The 23082-nt window shown below is 40.6% G+C and overlaps 1 protein-coding gene across 1 annotated transcript in view; it reads left to right on the top strand.

The window, feature by feature from the left end:
• Vps13B (vacuolar protein sorting 13B) overlaps nt 1–23082 on the top strand; it is an 87642-nt gene that overhangs the window by 31954 nt on the left and 32606 nt on the right. Inside the window, exons 23-48 of the mRNA XM_069508987.1 lie at nt 4–278; nt 875–948; nt 1487–1508; nt 1864–1989; nt 2430–2548; nt 3167–3276; nt 3704–3887; nt 4453–4569; nt 5307–5370; nt 5790–5932; nt 6922–7033; nt 8075–8121; nt 8820–8949; nt 10689–10789; nt 11526–11696; nt 12329–12444; nt 13707–13854; nt 15380–15539; nt 16056–16187; nt 17557–17667; nt 18400–18550; nt 19504–19625; nt 19728–19824; nt 20436–20649; nt 21353–21533; nt 21916–22061. Of these exons, the coding sequence (XP_069365088.1) occupies nt 4–278; nt 875–948; nt 1487–1508; nt 1864–1989; nt 2430–2548; nt 3167–3276; nt 3704–3887; nt 4453–4569; nt 5307–5370; nt 5790–5932; nt 6922–7033; nt 8075–8121; nt 8820–8949; nt 10689–10789; nt 11526–11696; nt 12329–12444; nt 13707–13854; nt 15380–15539; nt 16056–16187; nt 17557–17667; nt 18400–18550; nt 19504–19625; nt 19728–19824; nt 20436–20649; nt 21353–21533; nt 21916–22061 (3373 nt within the window). The remainder of the gene's footprint in view (nt 1–3; nt 279–874; nt 949–1486; nt 1509–1863; nt 1990–2429; nt 2549–3166; nt 3277–3703; nt 3888–4452; nt 4570–5306; nt 5371–5789; nt 5933–6921; nt 7034–8074; nt 8122–8819; nt 8950–10688; nt 10790–11525; nt 11697–12328; nt 12445–13706; nt 13855–15379; nt 15540–16055; nt 16188–17556; nt 17668–18399; nt 18551–19503; nt 19626–19727; nt 19825–20435; nt 20650–21352; nt 21534–21915; nt 22062–23082) is intronic.

The raw sequence follows: 23082 nt of genomic DNA, 5'->3' as shown, positions 1-23082 counted from the left end.
CAGTGATTGAAGATTCTTTTCCATGGAAAACCCGTTTGGCGGACATGTCCTGTTATATCCTGGAGGTGAAAGCCGGGACGGAGCCGTCTGACAGAGATAAACCCGCGCCCGGACTCAAGTCGCAGTTGAAAGCGACCCGAGGGGTCCTGCCCCGGACCGTGCTGGACATGGTCACCACGACAGTGACCTTGACCGTGGTCACCAAGTGCTTGCAAATCAAGAATGTCAAGAAAACTGAAACTAAAGTCAAACACAGCGAACATTCTCGGGAAGAAGACGTGAGTAACATAAAAGCTTCATACTCTCTGGTCTCGTGCACTTCGACCGTCCGCTGCGCCAGATCCTTCTTTCCACGCACATGCCAACTGTGGAACCAACTCCCATCGGCGGTGTTCCCACTAGATTATAACATAGGGTTATTCAAGGGGCGGACCAACAAATTCCTAAAAGACCGACAACGCATCGGCGGTTCCTCTGGTGCTGCAAATGTACATGGGCGGCGGTAATCACTTAACATCAGGTGACCCGCCTGCTCGATTGCTCTCTATCTCTATTAAAAAAAATACTCTATCCACAGAAAAAAGTTAGCATAGCGCTCTCTGTGTGTACTACACGAATTTCGAACCCCTTTTTACGTCATAGGGGTTGAATTTTTAAAAATCGCTTCTTTAACGGGTGTCTTCATTATAGCTATCTGCATGCCAAATTTCAACCCGAGCCGTCCAGTAGTTTGACCTGTGCGTTGATAGATCTTTCAGTCAGTCATCGTTTCCTTTTATATATTTAGATTTAAAGGAAGCTTCGGAATTTCCATTTAACTGAGTTCAAAACTTTTTAATACAATTCATTTTAAACATGTTCAATTTTATTTTAGAAAACTAAATACTTCACAACTGGAGTCGATTTCAAGCCTTCTTCCCTGAAGGAGTTTATTCGAGGACCTGTCAGGTAAGCTTTATACTAACTATTATGGTGAAATCAGTGAACGATAAAGCATAGAAATATTCCGTACACTCAATTATATCTTAACGAAATCTCTACCGTGGTGGTTGGTGCATATATTCTCTGTCACATCCATATTATTATCAATCCATCGCCGGCTCACTACTCAACACGGGTCTCCTGTCAGTGTAAGGGTTTGGAAAGAGTCTACCACGCTGCAGGCCAAGTGCGCATTGGCAGACTTTACACACGTTTGAGAACATTATGGGGAACTCTCAGGCATGCTATACACGTATCTTGAATTCGTTTGAAGCTTCCTAATTGTCACTTTGAGTATGCCAATCTCAGCAGCAATCTGTGTCGCATGACACAGTACGGACCAATCATGAGCCTGTTGCGATATAAACAGACGTGAATTTTAGTCCCCTATTTCTGAATGACGAATGTTAAAAAAGCGCCTTCTATGATTTGTCGTTCACTGGGTGAAAATGTATTTTATTTGGTGGTACAGTGAATTTAAATTGTATATAATTTTCTTTTCCAGACGAAAAAAGGCCAGTCCTGAGGTGAGTGTTTTATATCTTCTTTGAATCGTCTTACGTGTAACTATATTTTTAACAATGTGTTTTTTTAATAGCGCCAGACGACAATCATCATGCTTAATAAAAAGCAAAAAGCAGAAAGGTTTGGAGCGCTCCAAAAAGTCGCCATGGGCGATTTCCCTAAAATAGATTGAATCTTATACTTTCTTCCTTTTTTGTTCATAGCCCGAGGAAAAGCCGTCGGAACCGCCGGCGTTTCAAATGACGATAACAAGCGGTCCTGTGATATCTCTGGGCGTCAACTTACATGCCGACACACCGCCCGTCATTGTGAAACTGGACCAGGATCAGGTATGGGTCATCGTCATTTTGTTCATAGTCCGTAGAAAAGCCGCCGGAACCGCCGGCGTTTCAAATGACGATAACAAGCGGTCCTGTGATATCTCTGGGCGTCAACTTACATGCCGACACACCGCCCGTCATTGTGAAACTGGACCAGGATCAGGTATGGGTCATCGTCATTTTGTTCATAGTCCGTAGAAAAGCCGCCGGAACCGCCGGCGTTCCAAATGACGATAACAAGCGGTCCTGTGATTTCTACTATACTACTAGGCTACAATGCAATGTTGCAACAACAATCGCACAAATTCTCCTAATCACAATAATTGATATTATAATTATGATTGATGCAGGTTTTACGAAATCGACCCGCTCGATCAGGGATGGGCTAAGATACGTACACCCATTAGAATAGAATAGAATAGAATGTTTTTTTATTTATGTAAATTTTTTACAAGTGCTTATGAATAGTCAGGTAGTTTTAATTTATTTGGGGTGGTGTCACAGATGAAAATACGTTTAGGTATTTATTTTGTCTGTGGCACCATCAAAGAAGAAATATATTTTCTCGCTTTCTTTCTTTCTTTCATGCTATCTTGGTTTCAGGTACAAACTGTGAGCGCGGCGATACATGGTCTCGTTCATGTAATGAAGCTGCTACAACGCGCTCCCGTGTCTCCAAAGCAAGGATATTCCTCCAGTACAAGCCATAGGAATCTTGCGACGTAATTATTATATCTCTTACTTACGAACTTATCTTTTACTCTAAGTTTAATAGCCTCGATAGCTCAACGGTTATAGGAGCGGCGAAAGGTCGCCGGTTTAAATCCCACCCGTTGCACTGTTGTCGTACCTACTCCTAGCACAAGCTTTACGCTTAATTGGAGGGGAAAGGGGAATATTAGTCAGCAATTTAGCTAATATTCTTTATAAAAAAAAAGTTTTCACCATCACCGGTCACCCACTGAGCACCGGTCTCTCTCAGAGTGAGAAGGGCTTATATAGTTCACTACACTGACCTAGTGCGGATTTGCAGACTTCACACACCTTTGAAAATATTATGGTCAACTCTCTGCTTTGGCATGTATGTTTTCCACGATGTTTTCATCGTGTTTCAAACCTTCACCGTCAAAGCCAACTTACTTTAGAATTTTGTATTATACAATACTTGATGAAACAGGTTTTATGCGTGGCCGCAATTTTGAAATAAAAAAGAAAATGGCGGACTACTTGATAGGCCGGGCTCCATACTAGAATATTCAAACCCCTTTAGTAGAATTCCGCCATGACTGATGTTTAATTCAGTTTGCAGTTCTGAATCGTTTATTTGTCATATGTTTCAGGTCGGCGTCAGACATGGACGCGAGACAGAGCTTGTCGGAGGAGACGGCCAGCGAGAATCGCTCCGAACAACTCATCAGTATATACGAATCTTACCGTGATACTGCTGTGGGTAGGTTATGGAACAAATATACATTCGGATGACTCTGAAATCAACTGCAGTCAGAGTGAACTAGGATATAGTGACGTGAAGTCATAGGAAAATAGGGTTACTCTAGGGCTACCTGCGTCAAATGTACTAGTATTTGACGCCTGCCAGTGCCTTGACGTTAGAAATTCCTTAACTGTCGTCCAAATTCTTTGGTCGTGAATTGTGCTACAGTGCCATCAACTTATGTGTTCAAATGTCAGCGTCGCTAGTGGAGACATTGGTATTACTAATTTAAAAAATTTGGGCCCGTAAAGATAGCAGACAGACAGATACAAATTCGCATATCAGTATGGATGGATGTAGCATGTTTATGTGTGTGTGTGTGTGTGTCCCATAGACGTTTTACGTGAGAGATGACCTTGGTGGTTGAAAAATAAATATTTTTCAGATACAAAACTGAAGACGTTTTTCTGGTTCCAATGGGTGGTCAGTCATGCGACGTTGGTGATCGTCATGCCCCAAGTGAAGCTCGCGTTCGCCGTGGATGACGTCATCAGCACCGTAGACTTGCAGAACCATTACAACCAGGTGAAGGTCAAAGTGGCGTCGGCGTCTGTGAAACATTATAACCGGTAAGTGTGTGCTCCTAACATTGAGTTGATCGTTTGATCAGTCAGCCAATTTAGGGTTCCGTACCTTAAAAGGAAAAAGGAGTCCTTACAGGATCACTTCCTTGTCTGTCTGTCGTGTCTGTCAAGTTTGCGGTTACATCACAAAAAAATTAAATGTACTCATGAACACATTATTAATTTATTTAAATCACATGTAGATGGCGCTGTCTGTCATTGACTTGCAGTGTTGCACATAAAAGTTTTATATCCTGTACGGTGGTACGGAACCCTTCGCGTACGAGTCCGGCTCGCTCTAGACCGGTTTTTTTAAGTTCTTGCTATAATGACATCACTACCCCTATTATAAATATGAAAGTGTGTTTGTTGGTTTGTCCTTCAATCACATAGCAACGGATCCACATGATTTTTTGTATGGGTATAGTTTAAGACCTGGAAAGGGACATAGGCTACTTTTTATCCCCGAAAATTAAAGAGTTTCCACGGGATTTTTTAAAACCTAAATCCACGCATACGAAGTCACGGGCATCAGCTAGTAAATAACAAAGTAAATGTTGTATGTACGCAGCACTGGGAGCGAAGAGTGGACGCCTGGTGTACTGGGCGGACGCATCCTCGAGGTGCGGGAGCCGGCCAACGCCAAAGAAGAGAATAACTTCCTTGCGGTCACCGTGACGCAAGCACGGTAAATATGACTAATAATGCGTGTGTTTTCAAAGTAGCCTTTTAGAGCCTCAATAGCTCAACGGGTAAAGGACTGGACTGAAAACCGAAAGGTCGACGGTTCAAACCCCGCCCGTTGCACTATTGTCGTACCTACTCCTAGCACAAGCCTGACGCTTAGTTGGAGAGGAAAGGGGAATATTAGTCATTTAACGTGGCTAATATTCTTAATATCCTATATATTATCCAAGTAGTCGAGGTGCGCTACCTTTTATTTCTCTGGTTGTCAAAATGAAACATAGTTACATAGTTTAATGTTTTAATTTATTATACATGACGGCTGAAGAGTTTCAGAGCCATTTTTAAAAAGAGTGACGTCAGCATTGCTGACGTCACTGTGTTCAGTATCTTCATCCATTATGAATGAAAACACAATACTCGTTTTAACTTTACTTTTATTGCAAATCTCGAGAGGTTCGAGCAGCACGACGTCTCAAACAATAATGAAGCCTGAGACGTCGCCCGCCTGTATTTATACCAAAACATGCGTAATCACTCGCTTACAATAACAATTCGTCATCACTTTCAATTGTTCACTATGATTAATCAACTTTACAAACTCTGAGGCTATTTTAGTACTTGGTTAACAAGGTAATATTTAACTTTTGATTGACTACGATTAACTATTAACGCCTTCGCGCCGACATACGCAATTTTAGTTAAATATTGTAACTTGTATAACATGTACTGTAATTTCAGGATTTCCAACTTACCCATGAGTTGGAAGGAAGAACTTCATCCAAAGTTGCTGGAACAAAATGCGGTATGTATAACTTATTACTATTAATTAAAAAAAAACCGGCCAAGTGCGAGTCAGAATCGCGCACTGAGGGTTCCGTACTACAATCTTATTTTATCGACATTTTGCACGATGAATCAAAAACTATTATGACTAAAAATAAATAAAAATTGGTTTTAGAACATACAAGTAAAGCCATTTCATATGATTCCCCACTTGGTATAGCAATCTTACTTTGAAAGTCGACAATAGCAAGATTTGTTCATGACCACAATTTTTTTTCAGACAACAAAGTGATCCTTTAAGGGTTTCGTTTTTTCTTTTGAGGTACGGAACCCTAAAAATGAAAAAAAAATCCTATTCCTTGTATGATTGTACCGATCCCTTCGTGAGCGAGTCCGACTCGCACTTGATCGATTTTTAAATGTTTGATTTTTGTATAGAATATAGACACGATGTGGGAGGTGTACGCGACCCTGGCCCCCTTGGAGATGGTGCTGCAACCGGCCCTGGTGGAGCAAGTGACGTGCTGGCTGCACGAGCTGTCGCCCAAGCACTACTGCCCCGTTACACATGAGGAACAAAAGTAAGCAAATCAGTACCCTGAAGGTATGATTCCGAACCACGCTGCATGCAGCAGTGCTGCCGCAACAGTGCTGTCGCGGCACTACTGGTCCCCATACAATCTCTATAAGCTTATATGACATTACATTCCGAGCTAGGCAGCAATGTCGCGGCAGCAATGTTCCGCTACATTGCTGCCGCGACATTGCTGGCTAGCTCAGAATGTAATTTCTATAAGCTTATAGAGATTGTATGGGGACCAGCAGCACTGCTGCATGCAGCGTGGTTCGGAATCATACCTTTATTATAAATGCGAAAGTGTATTTGTTTGTTGGTTTGTCCTTCAATCACGTCGCAACGGTGCAGCGGATTTATTTATTTTTATTTTATTCGTTTTTTGCAATCAACAGCGATATATACAATATAATTTTACATAATAACAGACTGAAAATAAGGTCAAATAGGATTACAATTTTTTACAGATTACTTGAATAGATATTAATTATAAATTTATAACAGTACGTTTGATAATTTAAACAAGCTTTACAATAATATAATAATATGAAATAATAAAAGTCAATTAACTAGTAAAAATACCTAGCAGGTGATTCACAACATATGTGTGTGTGTGTGTATGTGGATTGACGTGACTTTTTGCATGGGTATAGTCTATAGATAAGGACCTGGAGAGTGACATAGGCTATTTTTTATCTCGGAAAATCAAACAGTTCCCACGGGTTTTTTTTTTTTAAAAACCTAATTCCACGCGAACGAAGTCGCGCGCATCAGCTAGTTTATCAATATATTTTTTTTTTTTTTTTTTTAATCTTTATTTTTTTGGGACTTTTGCCCGACACGGACACGCCAGCCCCATCGTAACCTAAATTACAATCTAAATTTCAAAATGGAGTGCAACAGATAGACCCGAAGAGATATTACTGCTTATGCAGGAATATTTCAATATTTTTTTTGGAATTAATAAAGTTTGATTTTGTTTTTCCTTTTCAACAGCCCAAGTGAGCGGCAGTGGCCGTTTTGCTACGTGAACGCGGGCGGCTTGCGGCTGCTGCTTACTAGCGGAGAAGAAAACAAGGATGCTGTGGAGGACACCGTTATGTTCATGGTGCGTATGACTAAATTGCCTCTATTACCTCATTTTTTTTACCTAATTTTTTTACCTATTTCTTTTACCTATTTTAATTTTATTTTTTAAACGCTGTGATAGCCTAGTGGTTAGGACGTCCGCCTTCTAATCGGAGGTCGGGGGTTCGATCCCGGGCACGCACCTCTAACTTTTCGGAATTATGTGCGTTTTAATTAATTAAATATCACTTGCTTTAACGGTGAAGGAAAACATCGTGAGGAAACCTGCATACCTGAGAGTTCTCCATAAAGTTCTCAAAGGTGTGTGAAGTATACCAATCCGCACATGGCCAGCGTGGTAGACTATCGCCAAAACCCTTCTCACTCTGAGAAGAGACCCGTGCTCTGTAGTGAGCCGGCGATGGGTTGATCATGATGATGATGATGATGATGATGACTAAATTGCCTCTATTACCTCATTATTAGGGTTCCGTACCTCAAAAGGAAAAAAGGAACCCTTATAGGATCACTTCGTTGTCCGTCCATCCGTCAGTCCGAAGAAGAAAACCCCGTCTCATCATCATCATAAACCGATAGACGTCCACTGCTGGATATAGGTCTCTTGTAGGGACTTCCACACGCCACGGTCTTGTGCCGCCTGAATCCAGCGGCTCGCTGCGACTCGTCTGATGTCGTCCGTCCACATCCTACTATGTGGTCTTCCAACGCTGCGTCTTCCGGTGCGAGGTCGCCATTCCAGCACCTTGGGACCCCAACGTCTATCGGTTTTACGAACTATGCCACTTTAGATTCGCAACCCGTTGAGCTATGTCGGTTACTCTAGTTCTCCGACGGATCTCCTCATTTCTGATTTGATCACGTAGAGGAACTCCAAGCATAGCTCTCTCCATCGTCCGCTGAGTGACTGAGCTTTCTTATGAGGCCCATAGTTAGCGACCATGTCTCGGATCCATATGTCATCACTGGCACACGCACTGTTCGAAGAATTTAGTCTTCCCCCATCTAGTGCTTAGTAAACAAAATTCGTTGGACCTGTGAGTCACAGTGACTAATTTTTCAGATTGGGAAAGTCACCATCAATCCCCACCCAGAGAACCCAATTTGCAGGTACGTAAATATTAAAATTAATTTTGTTCTGAAGTAGCCGAGTAATTTCATATTTTTTTTTCCAAAATATAAAAGGAAAAGGTGACTGCTGACTGACTGATCTATCAACGCACAGCTCAAACTACTGGACGGATCGGGCTGAAATTTGACATGCAGATAACTATTATGAAGTAGGCATCCGCTAAGAAAGGATTTTTAAAAATTCAACTCCTAAGGGGGTGAAATTTTTACTTTCTACTTCGTCCGCGTGGACTCTACAAATTTCAAACCCCTGTTTCACCCCCTAAGGGGTTGAATTTTCAAAAATCCTTTCTTAGCGGGATGCCTACGCCATAATAGCAATCTGCATGTCAAATTTCAGACCGATCCGTCCAGTACTTTGAGCTGTGCGTTGATTGATCAGTCAGTCAGTCAGTCAATCTGTCAATCACCTTTTCCTTTTATATATTTAGATTAACAACATCATGATATTGCTCCATTAATTTGTCTGTACCTTAACCGTCCCCGCCTAAACATATCTATCTCACTCTATCCTATAGCGCTGTCTCTCTCCAACCCCACCACCAGCAATGTCTAGTGTTCACGAGGTGGACGCACTTGTCATTTAATTCATTGGCGTTTTGTTTCTCGCCGGGAACGGTCGTGCTTGTTAAAATAAGTTGTTTGCCGGTTAGGTACAGCTTTGTTTGTTCGTATAGACAGTCCGTGAACGGAGCAGCGGACGCGTGGAACAGTCCAGGGTCAATGCTGGAGGGGCGCCAGTACGAATTGCTCATGAACAGCCTCGCCGTCCGTACCGCGCAGTTCAGTCAACTGGTCAATGAGGAGGTAACTGCTGATCATCTTAGTCCGTGGACGTCCACTGCTGGACTACTACATTACTATAGTTGGGCCAACGAACTATTTACCTACCCACTATGATTAATAATATAAGTAATTAGCTTATGCTCGCGACTTCGTCCGCGTGGACTACACAAATTTCAGACCCCTATTTTACCCCCTTAGGGCTTGAATTTTCGAAAATCCTATCGCAGCGGATGCCTACGTCATAATGGCTATCTGCATGCCAAATTTCAGCCCGATCCGTCCAGTAGTTTGAGCTGTGCGTTGACAGATCACGCGGTGTCCTGCGTGAGCGACGAATACTACGCGACGCGACGCTGCGAACGCGACGAACGTGTGAGATTTTGTATAAAAAGAGAGAAGTTAAGACAGTGGGCTTTAATAGTGATGATAAATTAAATCCAATGACTACTAATGAAAGTTATCATTTATCAATTATTTGTCAGGTAAGGCCAAATACTAAGTAATTAAAAATCAAGCAAAGCATCTTCTGTATTATTTCAAAGTAAGAATCCTAATCATCTAAACAGAATTCTATAATAATTAGAAGCTAACAACCTAGTGTTTACTTTTATCTCAATGTATAAAATAAATAGCACAAGAGGGTAGGTGATAAATACAGAAGTAAAACCAACCAAGTCCAATAATAATTGAATTGTATTGTTCAGCATTGATCTATTTATATTAAAATGAATCTACCACCCATTTCGCTAAGGTGTTTAGTCATGGAGAAGAAAGGGGAAAGAAACTCCATAACACACATCTTTTAAAACATTACAACGTTGAGTAAAGTAGTAGGTACATATTTGGTACACAGTTACAACTGGTAACCTATAAAAGGCAAATGATTACATTACATTATAATAAAATATAAGAATACTTAACTTCAGTAAGGTCCGCTGTGTTTGCTCTGGGCTGTCGATACAAGACTGTCCCTCTCTGTCGAGGTAGGGTACTTTTATAACACTGCCATCGCAAACAAGGCGGATGTCGACTATCACATGATCTTAATATTAATCATTATTTATTTTAGGTTTGTTGACAAAAGGCATGTTGACACACCCAATTTACAATAATAAAATCAGTGACATTGATGGTCTACGTATTAATAATTTACAATAATAGTAAGCGACTTAAATTGACGGTTTACACAACATTATTATTTTACATAATAGCTATTGCCAACTGTATGTTGACAATAGCTTAGTATAATGTCACTCTTATTACATTGACAGTATTTTATTTACAATGAATAATTAGTTACCAGTATTGACAATTCACATAATATTATTTATCGTATTGTCACATTCCTAAATATTAAATTAAACAACATACAAGAAAAGATACTATTTAAATCATACTCTTTCCGTACATTGACATTGAATCCGGAAACGGAATAACGATTCTGTTTTAAATATTACAACAAATATTTATTTCGGACTCCCAAGTTTATGATTAGATGAATTTTAGCATAATAATTATGTATCCAATTTTATCGTAATATAACAAACGCGATCAACTCAACGGCATACCGTGCTTGCGGCCTATATGGCAGTCTGCGAGACGATTACGTCGCGTCGTGTCGCGTCGCGTCGTATTCGTTGCTCACATAGGACACTGCGTTAGTCAGTCAGTCAGCCAACTTTTCCTTTTATATTTTTAAATACCCTTCTCTGTTGTTTCTATACTGCAAAATTGGATTATAGTAAATCGTCTTTTTTCAGGCAACGGAATCAGAAATGTTAAAGGGCACAGGAGGTGAAAATCCCGCTCTCAAATGGAGTCAACCAGTTGTAGCTCCGATTATTACTCCTGTGGTGCATTCGTAAGTTATTATTTTTGTAAACAAAGTCAAAGTCAAATGATTTATTCAAAATAGGTCATAAATTACTCTTTTTGATAGCCAGATGTTGGATTTGTAAGATATAGTGGTGATAATTATCACGCAAACTTAAAACTGAAGCTACGAGGGTTGGAAACGCGCCCAGGTCTGAGAAGAGAAGACAATTATAACAATAATAGTACATTACTGTCCTGGCCAGAAATAAAGCAATTGCCGGCCGACTTATATTGAGCTCGTCCTTTTAAAGTGATTTTAAAAGGACGAGGTGGCAGCCGAGGCCTTTTTGACTAAACGAATTCGTTAATTTCAATTAGGTACGGGTGAGACTTGTATAGTACTTTTCTCCCATTCGCGAGGAAAGAATAAACAAACTGGCATTAAATTATTTTCTCATTTATAACATTAAAAACATGTATTTACTTTAAATGTGTTTTCACACCAAATTATATTATTTGAGCTGTTATGAACGTGCGAACTGAGCGATAAGTCATTTTTATTAGACATCTCGCACTTACAGGTTTTATGGAACTGGAACCTGATGATCGGGTGTTGTGTGTAACAGTAAAAAATGGATTTATCGATACCTAGCTACCCTAACACATACCCTACCTTTGTCGATAACGACTTCTGCGGCATTCTCACTACCCTATGATCGTAATGATTGATGACTCAGTTCGCACTTTCATAATGGCTCAACTTTAGGTATTTCTGTTGATAGCGTGGACGTGTGCTGTATCCTGGCGCCGGCGATATACAGCGGCGGCGCGGTCGCGTGCGGGCCGGCCGTGGAACTGAACCTACTGACCGATTGCTCCATAGAGCTGGGTATAGAGCGGCTTGAATTAGTACGAACACTAATTTCAGGGCTCACACATGCATCTAGAAAAAGGTACGTCTAGAATACTTTTAATTCCTCCTCTTTGTGCTCTTCAGGTAACCTTTTAGGTTGATAATTAAAAAAAAATATACAAAAACTGCAGAAAACTTTCTGAGACACATGCACTATACTCTGTAGAAATAAGTTAGTATAGCACTCTCTGTTACGTAATCCAAACCAAATGATAGAGACAAAAATCTCAGTGAGTGATAACCATTTTGAGTCACCAACCAATCACTTCAACTTTAATCAACTTCTTTGCTCGGATAGAGTATAGACGGGTCATTCTAAACAAAACAAAAATCCGGGAACAACGTGCTTTTGCTTAAAACTTGATGTTGAAGTTGTATTCTACTAGCTGATGCCCGCGACTTCGTCCGCGTGGAATTAGGTTTTTTATAAATCCCGTGGGAACTCTTTGATTTTCCGGGATAAAAAGTAGCCTATGTCACTCTCCAGGTCTTTATCTATACCCATGCAAACAATCACGTCAATCCGTTGCGACGTGATTGATGGACAAACCAACAAACGAATAAACCAACAAACAAACACATTTTCGCAAATGCTTCTGGACTTCGCCATCTGATAATATGCTCCTAGCCTAAATCATATTCCTAATGTTATCTTTTTCTAATTGCTTGCAGATCCTTCAGCTCATACATTTTAGGCGACGAGAACACGTGCCCATATGCGCCATTCCTGACTAACCAGGATGTGTTGGATTTCTCGCCTACTGACAGCGAAACGACCGCTACAGAAGGTTTGGATTAATCTATATAAATAAAATAAAAAAACCGGAACTGCGAGTTAATTACAGACAGCGCCATCTGTGATGTGATTAAGTAAACATATTGTTTGTGTCATTTTATTTTATTTTGTGATGTAACCACAAAAATTCACGGTTTATCAAACCACGAAATAAGCGTAAAATCATTGGTTGTAACTGATTTTTTTTTTTTTTTAAATTAAGAATATTAGCCATGTTAAATGACTAATATTCCCCTTTCCTCTCCAATTAAGCGTCAGGCTTGTGCTAGGAGTAGGTACGACAATAGTGCAACGGGCGGGGTTTGAACCGTCGACCTTTCGGTTTTCAGTCCACTCCTATACCGGTTGAGCTATTGAGGCTCTAAAAGCGATTAAGGATTAAGCGGTGATTAAGACGTTGGCTTCCTATTCGGAGGTCTGTGGTTCGATTCCGGGCACGCATCTCTAACTTTTTAAAGGTGTGCGTTATAAGAAACTTGCTTAGCGGTGAAGGAAACCTGTATGCCTGAAAATGCTCCATATAAGGAGTCTATTCGCGGCCGGCCGATGTCGATTGTAGGTATTTTATACGCGAGTAGGCACTTTTCCATCCACTGGCGCGTTCACGTCAGACCGGGGAGACTCCGATACAATATAGATACAACTCACGCGTATACAATTTTGAGGTTTTGCCAGTAATACAATAATTTGTTTACTTTTAATAAAAAAAGTGTAATTTTCAAACAATCCGCATTTGACCAGCGTGGACTAATATCAACATACAATGTACAATTATATAAATGATAAGAAAGCTTGGGAATGATTGACAGCATTGATAGTTCCAATAAGTTTAAGTGATTTTGTAAAGTGGTGATAGTAAAAAGAATACCCGGCTGAGTTTGTTGTGGGCTCTTCTCAGACCTGGGTGCGTTTGGTACCCTCGTAGCTTTAGTACGTATATTAAGTTTATGTAATTAATTATCACCATTAAATTATCTTACAAATGTTACAATTGACAAACAAAAGGTGTTCAATAGTACGTACTCTGAATAATATATTTGACTGAGTTTGTTGTGGGCTCTTCTCAGATCTGGGCGCGTTTGGGACCCTCGTAGCTTTAGTTTTTAAGTTCGCGTAAAAATTATCACCACTATAGCATCTTACAAATCCAACAACGGACTTTCAAAAAGTGTAATTTTTTACCTATTTTGAATAGACCATTTGATTTAATTTGATTTAACTTTGTCTTTGAACGTGATGATTTCCTCTCCCCAGAAGTGGCAAAGAGCCCTATGGAAGCGAGTCGAAGTATGGTTTTCGACTCTGGCTTCGAGACGGCCACGTCTCAGTCCACGTACAAACTGCATCGTGAGTCCAGCGGCGCGCCCAAGAAGTCTGTCTCCATTGCCTGCTTCGATCACACGTAAGTACACAACTCTAAACCTGCGCAGTGGGTGATTTAACGATGCCTGTATCCGCCATAAAGAGGAAATGTTTTACCATTGAAGAAGTAACGTGATAGCACAGTTTACGGCAGTAATGAGACTTGTAACAAAACGTCGAGGCTTCATAGGTGAAGGCACTTTGGCACTGAAGGCATAGTATAGGCAGTGGCAGGCGTCAAATGTTACCTATATTTGACGCTAGCTATAAAACGACTAGATAACAAAATGAGGCCACACGCGCCATTTTAACTTTATTTGTCAACTGTTATGTCAAAAGTACAGTTCATGTATAAAAATAAGGACTAAAATCGTACTTTTGACATGACAGTTTGACACATAGAGTTAAAATGGCGAGTAAAAGGCCGGCGTCTAGGCTATCACTGCTATTCACATAACATTATTTTTAGCCTGGCCAGAAATATATAAAATTTGGTGTGGGGACGCCACTAGTATAATATAATCTATGGTCACTATGTTTCAATCAATCAATCAGCCTGTTTGCGTCCACTGCTGGCACAGGCCTTCCCTAGAGCGGGCCACCACACACTAAAGATGGGCGTTATTGGCTATTTACGGCAACGGTTAATCAACAGTTACTTAGTTTCAATACCGATATTGTTAACCGTTGCCGAATATCGGTATCAGAGTTGTGTTTCAACTAATTTAATATGCGCAACGCGCAGCGGTTTCCGTAGTAGTAACTAAGCTAGCTGTCGTATCAATACCGTCTGCATAGCTAGCGCGCGCATATTCACTAAAATAAAACCAATTTTACTTTCATGAATATCGTGAAGTAATCACAACTTTAAGTTCATAGCAGTAAAGTTTAATTTGATCATTGACATAGGTCAAACTATAGTGGACGCCTGCACGAATAGTTTTCCACAGTCCAGTTAACCAAAAACATTTCATGAAGATTGATAAACCAAAGAGGACCTTATCTCTATTACTCTAAGGCTAACTATTTAGAATGATAGATCAAAGTGTAATGGACAAGTACTTGTACAGTTAAGCCTTAGCGTAATAGAGATAAGGTGGGCTTTGGTTTACCAAGTTCTTAGTTACTAAGCCGGTAGCCAATAACCGCTCCTTCTCAGCTTTCAGTGAAAGAAAGAAAGAGAAGGCATAATTATTGCGTTTCTAGTTACCAAAAAACCAAACAATGCATTGTCAGTTGCCAGTTGGCAGTGTTGCGTTGTCAGGTGGTTCGTCATAGATGATAACTGAAAACCGTTGCTAGCTACGACAATAACGCTACGGTACGCTATAGGCACGGCAGCGGTTTTCAGTTAAGTTAAGCTATAGCGGACACATGTCTACCACACACGATCCTCTGCCTTCCTCATCCACCCACTTCCCGCTACCTTCTTAAGGTCGTCAGTCCAGCTATGTTTAAGGTCTTGCATATATTAGTTCCACTGATTTTCCACAGATCTGACTGATCTGAGTTCAATACGGCGAGGTGCTTTATTTTTCTGGTTTGGCATTAAATTATTTTGGCAGAGCGAAGCCGTCAGACTTTTTGGAAGTTTTCGTGACAATGGGAGCGATTGATGTTTCGCTTTACGCGGGCGACGACGGCTCTCCCGAAGTCGCGGCCTTGCGACCGCCGCCCGGCGCGTACAAGCCACCCGACACGGACGAGACCACTACCGGATTAAAGGTATTTTATCTCACACTTGCTCGGAAATTGGGGCTAATTCTGAGCACAACCTAATTTTAGAGTATTAGCATGCTCTTCTTACTAATGTAATATGAAAAGGACAGACACAGTTTGACAGTTTTAAATTTAATTTTTAGATGGTAAAACCCGTGATTTTAGCACGCACTCGCGAACCTACTGTTTAAATTTGTATTGTGCACTAAAATTCAGAGTCTTTAAATGTGAAAGTCATGTTCCGTTCCTTTTTTAGTATTAGTAAAAAGAAAAGGATGCAGATACTCTAAATTTAGTTTAGAGAGAGAGACTAGAGAATCGGGGCCATTGCTTCATTATTTTTAAAAAACGGTAAAAATACAATTGCATTTTTTTTAAACCGGTATGATAAAAAAATATCGCTGCAACATCGGCACACTTGCAACTCTATCGTCTACTATTAAACTTTATACGTGTAGTGTCGTAGAAAAAATTAGTATACGTGACATACCTAATTAGAACCCACTTTTCTTTTGAATTCAGGTCAAAATAGAAGAGACAAAGGAAACAAAAGCAGACAGAAGCCGAGACGACGGAAAAGACTCGATGAGCGCGAGCAGGAGCCTCACGGAAAACATCAGAAATGCGGACATCGGCCAAACCAAGCTGGAAGTGGTAATGACTTCATTGCTTCTGAAGGGTTGTGCACCTTCGTGCAAGAAATCTCAAACCAAAAATTTGCAAGTTAGTGGTGGATAGCGCCATCTTGATTTAATTTAGTAAACAAATTATTTCGGGATCACAAATCTTAAATTTTTTTTTCTTTACGATGCTACGTAAAAACCGATGGTAGGTACGGGTTTAGTCAAACTTTCATTGTACCCCTTTCAAGTTAGCCCGCTTCGATCTTAGAAATCATCACTTACCACTAGGTGAGATCGCAGTCAAGGACATATAACTTGTAATAGAAAAAAAAAGAAATAAGTAAATAAGTCCGCGACAGGTTGGGATAGCAATCCGGGGACGCACTGCACACCCGCATGTCTCCCGCGCTCGCCTGCACCTCGCGAGGCCGGTGCGGTTGTGCGGGGCGTTCCCTCCCCGATTGCCATCTCGTCCTATCGGGTACTCTATGTGATCAGCCTAAGTGAAACAAAGCGGAGATGACGGAGATCATATTATCGAATAAGGAATGATGTTATTATTTTTTAACTAGCTGACGCCCGCGACTTCGTACGCGTGTATTTAGGTTTTTAACAATCCCGTAGGAACTCTGATTTTCCGGGATAAAAAGTAGCCTATGTCATTCTCCAGCTCTTCATCTATATACATGCAAAAAATCACGTCAATCCGTTGCACGCATTTATAATAAGGGTACTGATTATATTTTATTTTATTTATTTATTTTTATTATTCATGTACCAAAAATTGTAGTTACAAAGTAATAATAAATTAAGTTACATCGGAAATTATATGTCCAGGGCATAATTTTGAATATACTTTTTAATACAGTTGCTCAAAAAGTGGCGTATTGCAGGGACGTATAGCGTTCGGGATGTGGGCTAACATACTCGTGCTTTTTTTTACCTTTCCCGAACTCGTGCGTTCTCTTTTCCAACTGTCAAAATAATGTCTATTAAAAAGAAAAACCAACCATGAAGTTTTTACTAAAAAAATTCATAGAAGTTTTTATGATTCATGCAAATACGTATATTTCTAAAAAGAAGCTACTAATTTGTTTTAATATCAGATTTAATGATTTGATTGAATGAGTTTGGTTAAGTTTCATCTCATTAAATTTCATTTTCATTTCATATCATGTTAAGTTAGTTGAGTTTATTGTGTTTTTATTATTTTATTAAATTGCTTCATTTTTTCGCAACTGTATTAAAAATAGTCGTTCAGTACACGTGCGGAACCTTCATTGCAACTTGTTCCGACAGTCAACCCTCGCCTTCGGCTGCGCCTCGGCTCGGGTAGACATTTGTCGGAACTCTTTGCAATGACAGCCTTTTCACACTTGTAATGAAATATACTATTTCAGTACACGCTGCCATACGCAAGAAAGACGGAAGGGAATATACCACTCATTCACGCCACACTGCATCAGCCCAACTTATATTACTGGAAAAAGAAAAAGCAAAAGACATTGCAGGTAAGTTTATGTCTAACTGACACCCGCGACTTCGTCTGCGTGGATTTAAATTTTGAACATCTCGTGGAAATCCTTTATTTTCCAGAATATAAAGTAGATTGGAGCGCTCTCCAGGTCTTTAACTATATCTTTGCAAGAAAACACGTCGATATGTTGCACTGATGCGGCGTGATTGAAGGAGAAATTGACAGACAAGCAACTTCCGAAAAAAATAGGACTGCCTACGTCAAATGTACTAACATTTGACGCCTGCCAGTGACGTCGAAGCCTCCATGTTTTGTTAGAAGTTCCATCATCATCATCATCATCATCATGATTAACCCATCGCCGACTCACTACAGAGCACGGGTCTCCTCTCAGAGTGAGAAGGGTTTTGGCAATAGTCTACCATGCTAGCCATGTGCGGATTGGTAGCTTTCACACACCTTTGAGAACATTATGGAAAACTCTCAGGCATGCAGGTTTCCTCACGATGTTTTCCTTCACCGTTAAAGCGAGTGATATTTAATTTCTTAAAACACACAACTCCGAAAAGTTAGTGGTGCGTGCCCGGGATCGAACTCCCGACCTCCGACTAGAATGCGTACGTCCTAACCACTAGGCTATCACAGCTTACTAGAAGTTCCCTAACTGTCGTTGACTGTGCCTGTGGCGACATCTAGTTTTCTCTTTGTAAATTACTTCATCACAGGGTCTCAGAGGGTGATGTGATATACTATTGTCGTTATCCAGGTGTCCCTATTTAACGCATGGATCGGGCTCGGAGTGGGCCCGGAGGACGGGCAGTGGAGCGCGGCGCTGCTGAGCACCGCGCGGGGCTCCCCCGACCCCGCCACGGACATCCCGCCCGCACTCGCCACTCTGCGCGTGGATCTATCTTCCGGTAACACTTGACACATGCTTGTTATGATCTCTCACAGCATACATACAACACACACACAAGATGTCTATCGTTCGAAACCACGACGCAGTCAAGAACTAATTCGTCATCATTTATTTACTGGCCTATACAAGTGCAGGGTTATAGTCCGCGCCATTTAAATAGTTCTTTTTAAAGTTAACCTCAAGACGCGTTGATATAGCATTTTTTTGTCGGGCGGATGGGTCACTCCAGTCCGCACGCCGCGCCGCACTCCGCGTTCGCCATATGCATTAGTGTGAGTGCTACACTCGTACACAGTATGCGCGTGAAACAATTCCTGCGCGAGCTCGCATTTGCATCCTATGTCAGACGCGACTATTTAACTGCCGGGAACTATAGCAGTTAACTTAAAGCGAAAAATACTAATATGAAAAATCACTGTGTAATATTTTTTTAATCAACTAAACATGAAACAAGAACAATTGAGAATTAAGAAACAGCATACGGGTCTATAATGCTGTATTAATATTCTGAAGCAGCATTTTTGTACTCATCATCCAAATCAATCATAATAAACCCATCATATTTTTTTATATATTTTTTTTATTTTTTTATTCAGATACAAGTTAGCCCTTGACTGCAATCTCACCTGGTGGTAAGTGATGATGCAGTCTAAGATGATAGCGGGCTAACCTGGAAGGGGTATGGTAATTTTTATTAAACCCATACCCCTTTTGGTTTCTACACGGCATCGTACCGGAACGCTAAATCGCTTGGCGGCACGGCTTTGCCGGTAGGGTGGTAACTAGCTACGGCCGAAGCCTCCCACCAGACCAGACCAGAAATTTAGAAATCATAAAATTCCAAACCCCTGCCAGGAATCGAACCCGGGACCTCCCACTATTAAGACCACAGCGCTCACCACTGCGCCAGGGAGGTCGTCAGATTCAATTTCATAATGAAAATTTTCATAGGAGGTTACGTACCAGTAAACAGCGCAAGCGGCCGCGGCGCAGTGCAACTGGACATAGAGAGGCCGGTCCTTTTACAAGTGTGCACCGATAGACTGCGACGGATCAGAGGCATCATGGCTTTGGTAACTATTCTATACACTCGATTTAAACAACTGCTCGGTTGCGGGAAAACTACAACTGAAGAAGACTGATATAAATAAAAACTCGTTAATTTATTTTTGCAGATTGAAAAGAGTTCGTCGATTAATCGCCGTGAAGTTGGAAATGTTGCTGAAAATATCAATCAGATGCCTCTCTTGTACAATGTTAGGCGCTTCATGGGTATGTATTTTTTTCAGGATGTTTTTAAATTGTTTAAAAAAACAGTTTTTTGTTCGGAACTGTTTTAAAAATAAAATATGTAAGTGTCCTTTTTTTTAAAATAAAGCTAACCCTGTTTGATGTAGATCCAAATGATATTGTATAGTACGCGACAAGTCAAGATGTCAATAAGGGAGGGAACGCCCCGCACGTGTCATACCCCCGAATTGCCATCTCAAACCTGTCGCGGACTATAATTATTCATTTCATAAAGAGAAAACATAGCAAATAAATGAAAAATAAAGTATTCTCAGAATGAGGTTTTCGCCACAGTCTACCATGCTGGCCAAGTAGGGATCGAAAGACTTAGCATACCTTTGAGAATATTATGGAAAACTTTTAGCCATGCCGGTTTCTTCACGATATTTTCCTTTATAGTTAGAGCAAGTGATATTTAGTTGATTAATACGCATATAGGTAACTCCGAAAAGATAGAGGACTCCTCGACTAGGACTTAGGAGGCTGACATCTTAAGCACTAGGCTATCCCTACCCGTGCTCAGTAGTGAGCCGGAATTGAGTTGATCATGATGAAGATGATAATAAAAGCTTCTATTTAACTTGTCCATACAGTGCATCGGCAAATCGAGAGTGTGACGGTTCAGACGGGACAAATAGGCTTGCGAGGGTCGGAAGGGGCTATCGGTTGGAGCGCCATGAGGTTACAGGCGGCGGCTGGAACTAGGCCCGAGCGACTCAGTTGCCGGGGCCTGGTCACCGCCGTCTTACTGTCTGCGGGGCCTGAGACTGACCGACGGCATGTGGTGGTGCAACCTCTGATGGCAGGGTGAGTACACAGTATTTTTCATTGTTTAGATACGCTTGCGCGTAGGGAAGGGTGTTATAACATCTGAGCTTAAGCGTTAGAAGGGGTCATTATTTCCTTTCGGCATCCAAGCACCTCCCGTTGAATCATTAATATGTCATAATGTAAATAACGGGTACGTGCCACGATTCATACGATGATTTTGGGTCATCTAAATACACTAAAGCGGTTAAAATAACGATCCTCAGAAGTCTGCGATCGCGGAGCATAGTCTACAACCAAGCACAAAATATTGGATTGAACTCCACAATCCGCGAGTTGTTTCCACAGACCGTTTAAAAATCAAACAGTTCGTACAGAACATGTCGTTAAACCACGAAATAAGCCTAAAATCATAAGACTATTAATGGTACTGATTCTGAGCACAACCTAATTTTAGAGTATTCACATCCTCTTCTTACTAATGTAATATGAAAAGGACAGACGCAGTTTGACAGTTTTAAATTTAATTTTTAGATGGTAAAACCCGTAATTTTAGCGCACAGTCGCGAGCCTACTGTTTAAATTTGTAGCATGCAATAAAATTTAGAGTCTTTAAATGTAAAGGTCATGTTCTGTCCCTTTTTAGCATTGTTAAAAAGAAAAGGATGCAGATACTCTAAATTTAGTTTAGAGAAAGACAACGGAATCGGTGCCAATTGTATGATCTTAATTTTGTGATCAGAGCTCTATTGGACGCAACTTGGGAGGCTTGGCGCAAGTCTGAGGGAGGTCCAGGGGCGCTCAACCCAACTGTTCGAGTGGGCGTTGATGTGGACAGAATCACTTTGGACCTTCGGCCTTCCGATATCGCTACTGTGGTGAGGATACGGGACGCTCTCCGAAATACTATGGAATGGACTGAGGTGAGTTTTATATTTTCAAGAATGATAAACTTCTCCCGTCGTTACTTATTTCCGAACGCACAGTTTGTATCTATTTTAGCGTTTCATATGATACCCCACTCGATATAGTTATCTTACTTCGAAAATCGAAAATACTAATTATTTGTTCGAAACACATTTTAATTTTTCTGTGATGTAACCACAAATACACATTTTTCAGATTTTTCCCCTAATGTCTGCTATAAGACCTACCTACCTGCCAAATTTCATGATTCTAGGTCAACGGAAAGTGTCCTGTAGGTTTCTTGACAGACCGACAGACAGACAACAAAGTGATCCTATAAGGGTCCCATTTTTCCTTTTAAGATACGGAACCCTAAAAATAAGCTGTTGTATTGTTTAGAGCGCGCGGACCCCCGAGTCGTCGTCGAGTGGTTCAGTACCGACAAACGAAATGCCGAGCGTCTCAGTCGGCTCGTCGCTCTTCACCGAACACTCCAACGCCGACATCAACGATACCAACAACCACTTTTACAAGGATGATTTGAGGTAAGGAAAGAAACAATAGTGTTAAAAATAGTGTTTGTAATTTTGTAAAGCGGTGATGATAAAAAAAAATACCCGGCTGAGTTTGTTGTGGGCTCTTCTCAGACCTGGGTGCGTTTGGAACCCTCGTAGCTTTAGTTTTAAATTTTGCGTAATAATTATCACCACCATGTCTTACAAATCTAACAACTGACAATCAAAAACAGTAATTTGTTACCTACTAGATGATGCCCGCGACTTCGTCCGCGTGGATTTAGGTTTTTGAAAATCCCGTGGGAACTCTTTAATTTTCCGGGATAAAAAGTAGCCTATGTCCTTCCCTGGGATGCAAGCTATCCCTGTACCAAATTTCGTTAAAATCGGTTGAACGGTTGAGCCGTGAAAAGCTAGCAGACAGACAGTCAGACACATTTTTTCTTTCGCATTTATAATATTAGTATGGAATATGGATTTTGAATAAATGATTTGAATTTTGAATTTTTGAATTCTAGTGACTAGTTTCACTGCCGCGAAACAGAACAGCTGTTTTAAGGTCACCATCTTGTATAAAGGTAGCATCAAATATTGTCATGGATTATTTACCTGTCTCTGCTACATAACAATTGTCGTATCCCGTTACTTTCGTCAAAAATGGGTGCCAAATAGAACAGCTGTTTTAAGAGAGCCATCTTATTGAGAAATGTATAGTGTACAGAAAAACTCAATCGAGTTTATGTTTACACCATAATAGTAGTAAACCTTGTAAGCATCCTTTTGTAAACAAATAAGTAAATAATAATAATAATAATAATGTGAACTGATTGGAAAAGCCATTAAGCGCTTAATTAGTAAGCCAAGGCCATTAAGCCAAGACACTAATTTGTTACGTAAACGTACGTTTTCAAGTAGGTCCTAAGTATTTACAGATTTACTCCACTTTTCATAAATATAATCCTGCACGCGTTTATTTAACTTCAAACGCGCCTTTTTTTAAATTTTTAATCGCTTGGCTGCAATCAACCTGGTGGCAAGTGATGATAAAGAT

Source organism: Maniola hyperantus, chromosome Z, assembly GCF_902806685.2.
Source record: "Maniola hyperantus chromosome Z, iAphHyp1.2, whole genome shotgun sequence".
NCBI lineage: Eukaryota > Metazoa > Arthropoda > Insecta > Lepidoptera > Nymphalidae > Maniola > Maniola hyperantus.
The sequence above is the reverse complement of the archived record's forward strand: the minus strand, read 5'-3'. Positions and strand labels throughout refer to the sequence as shown.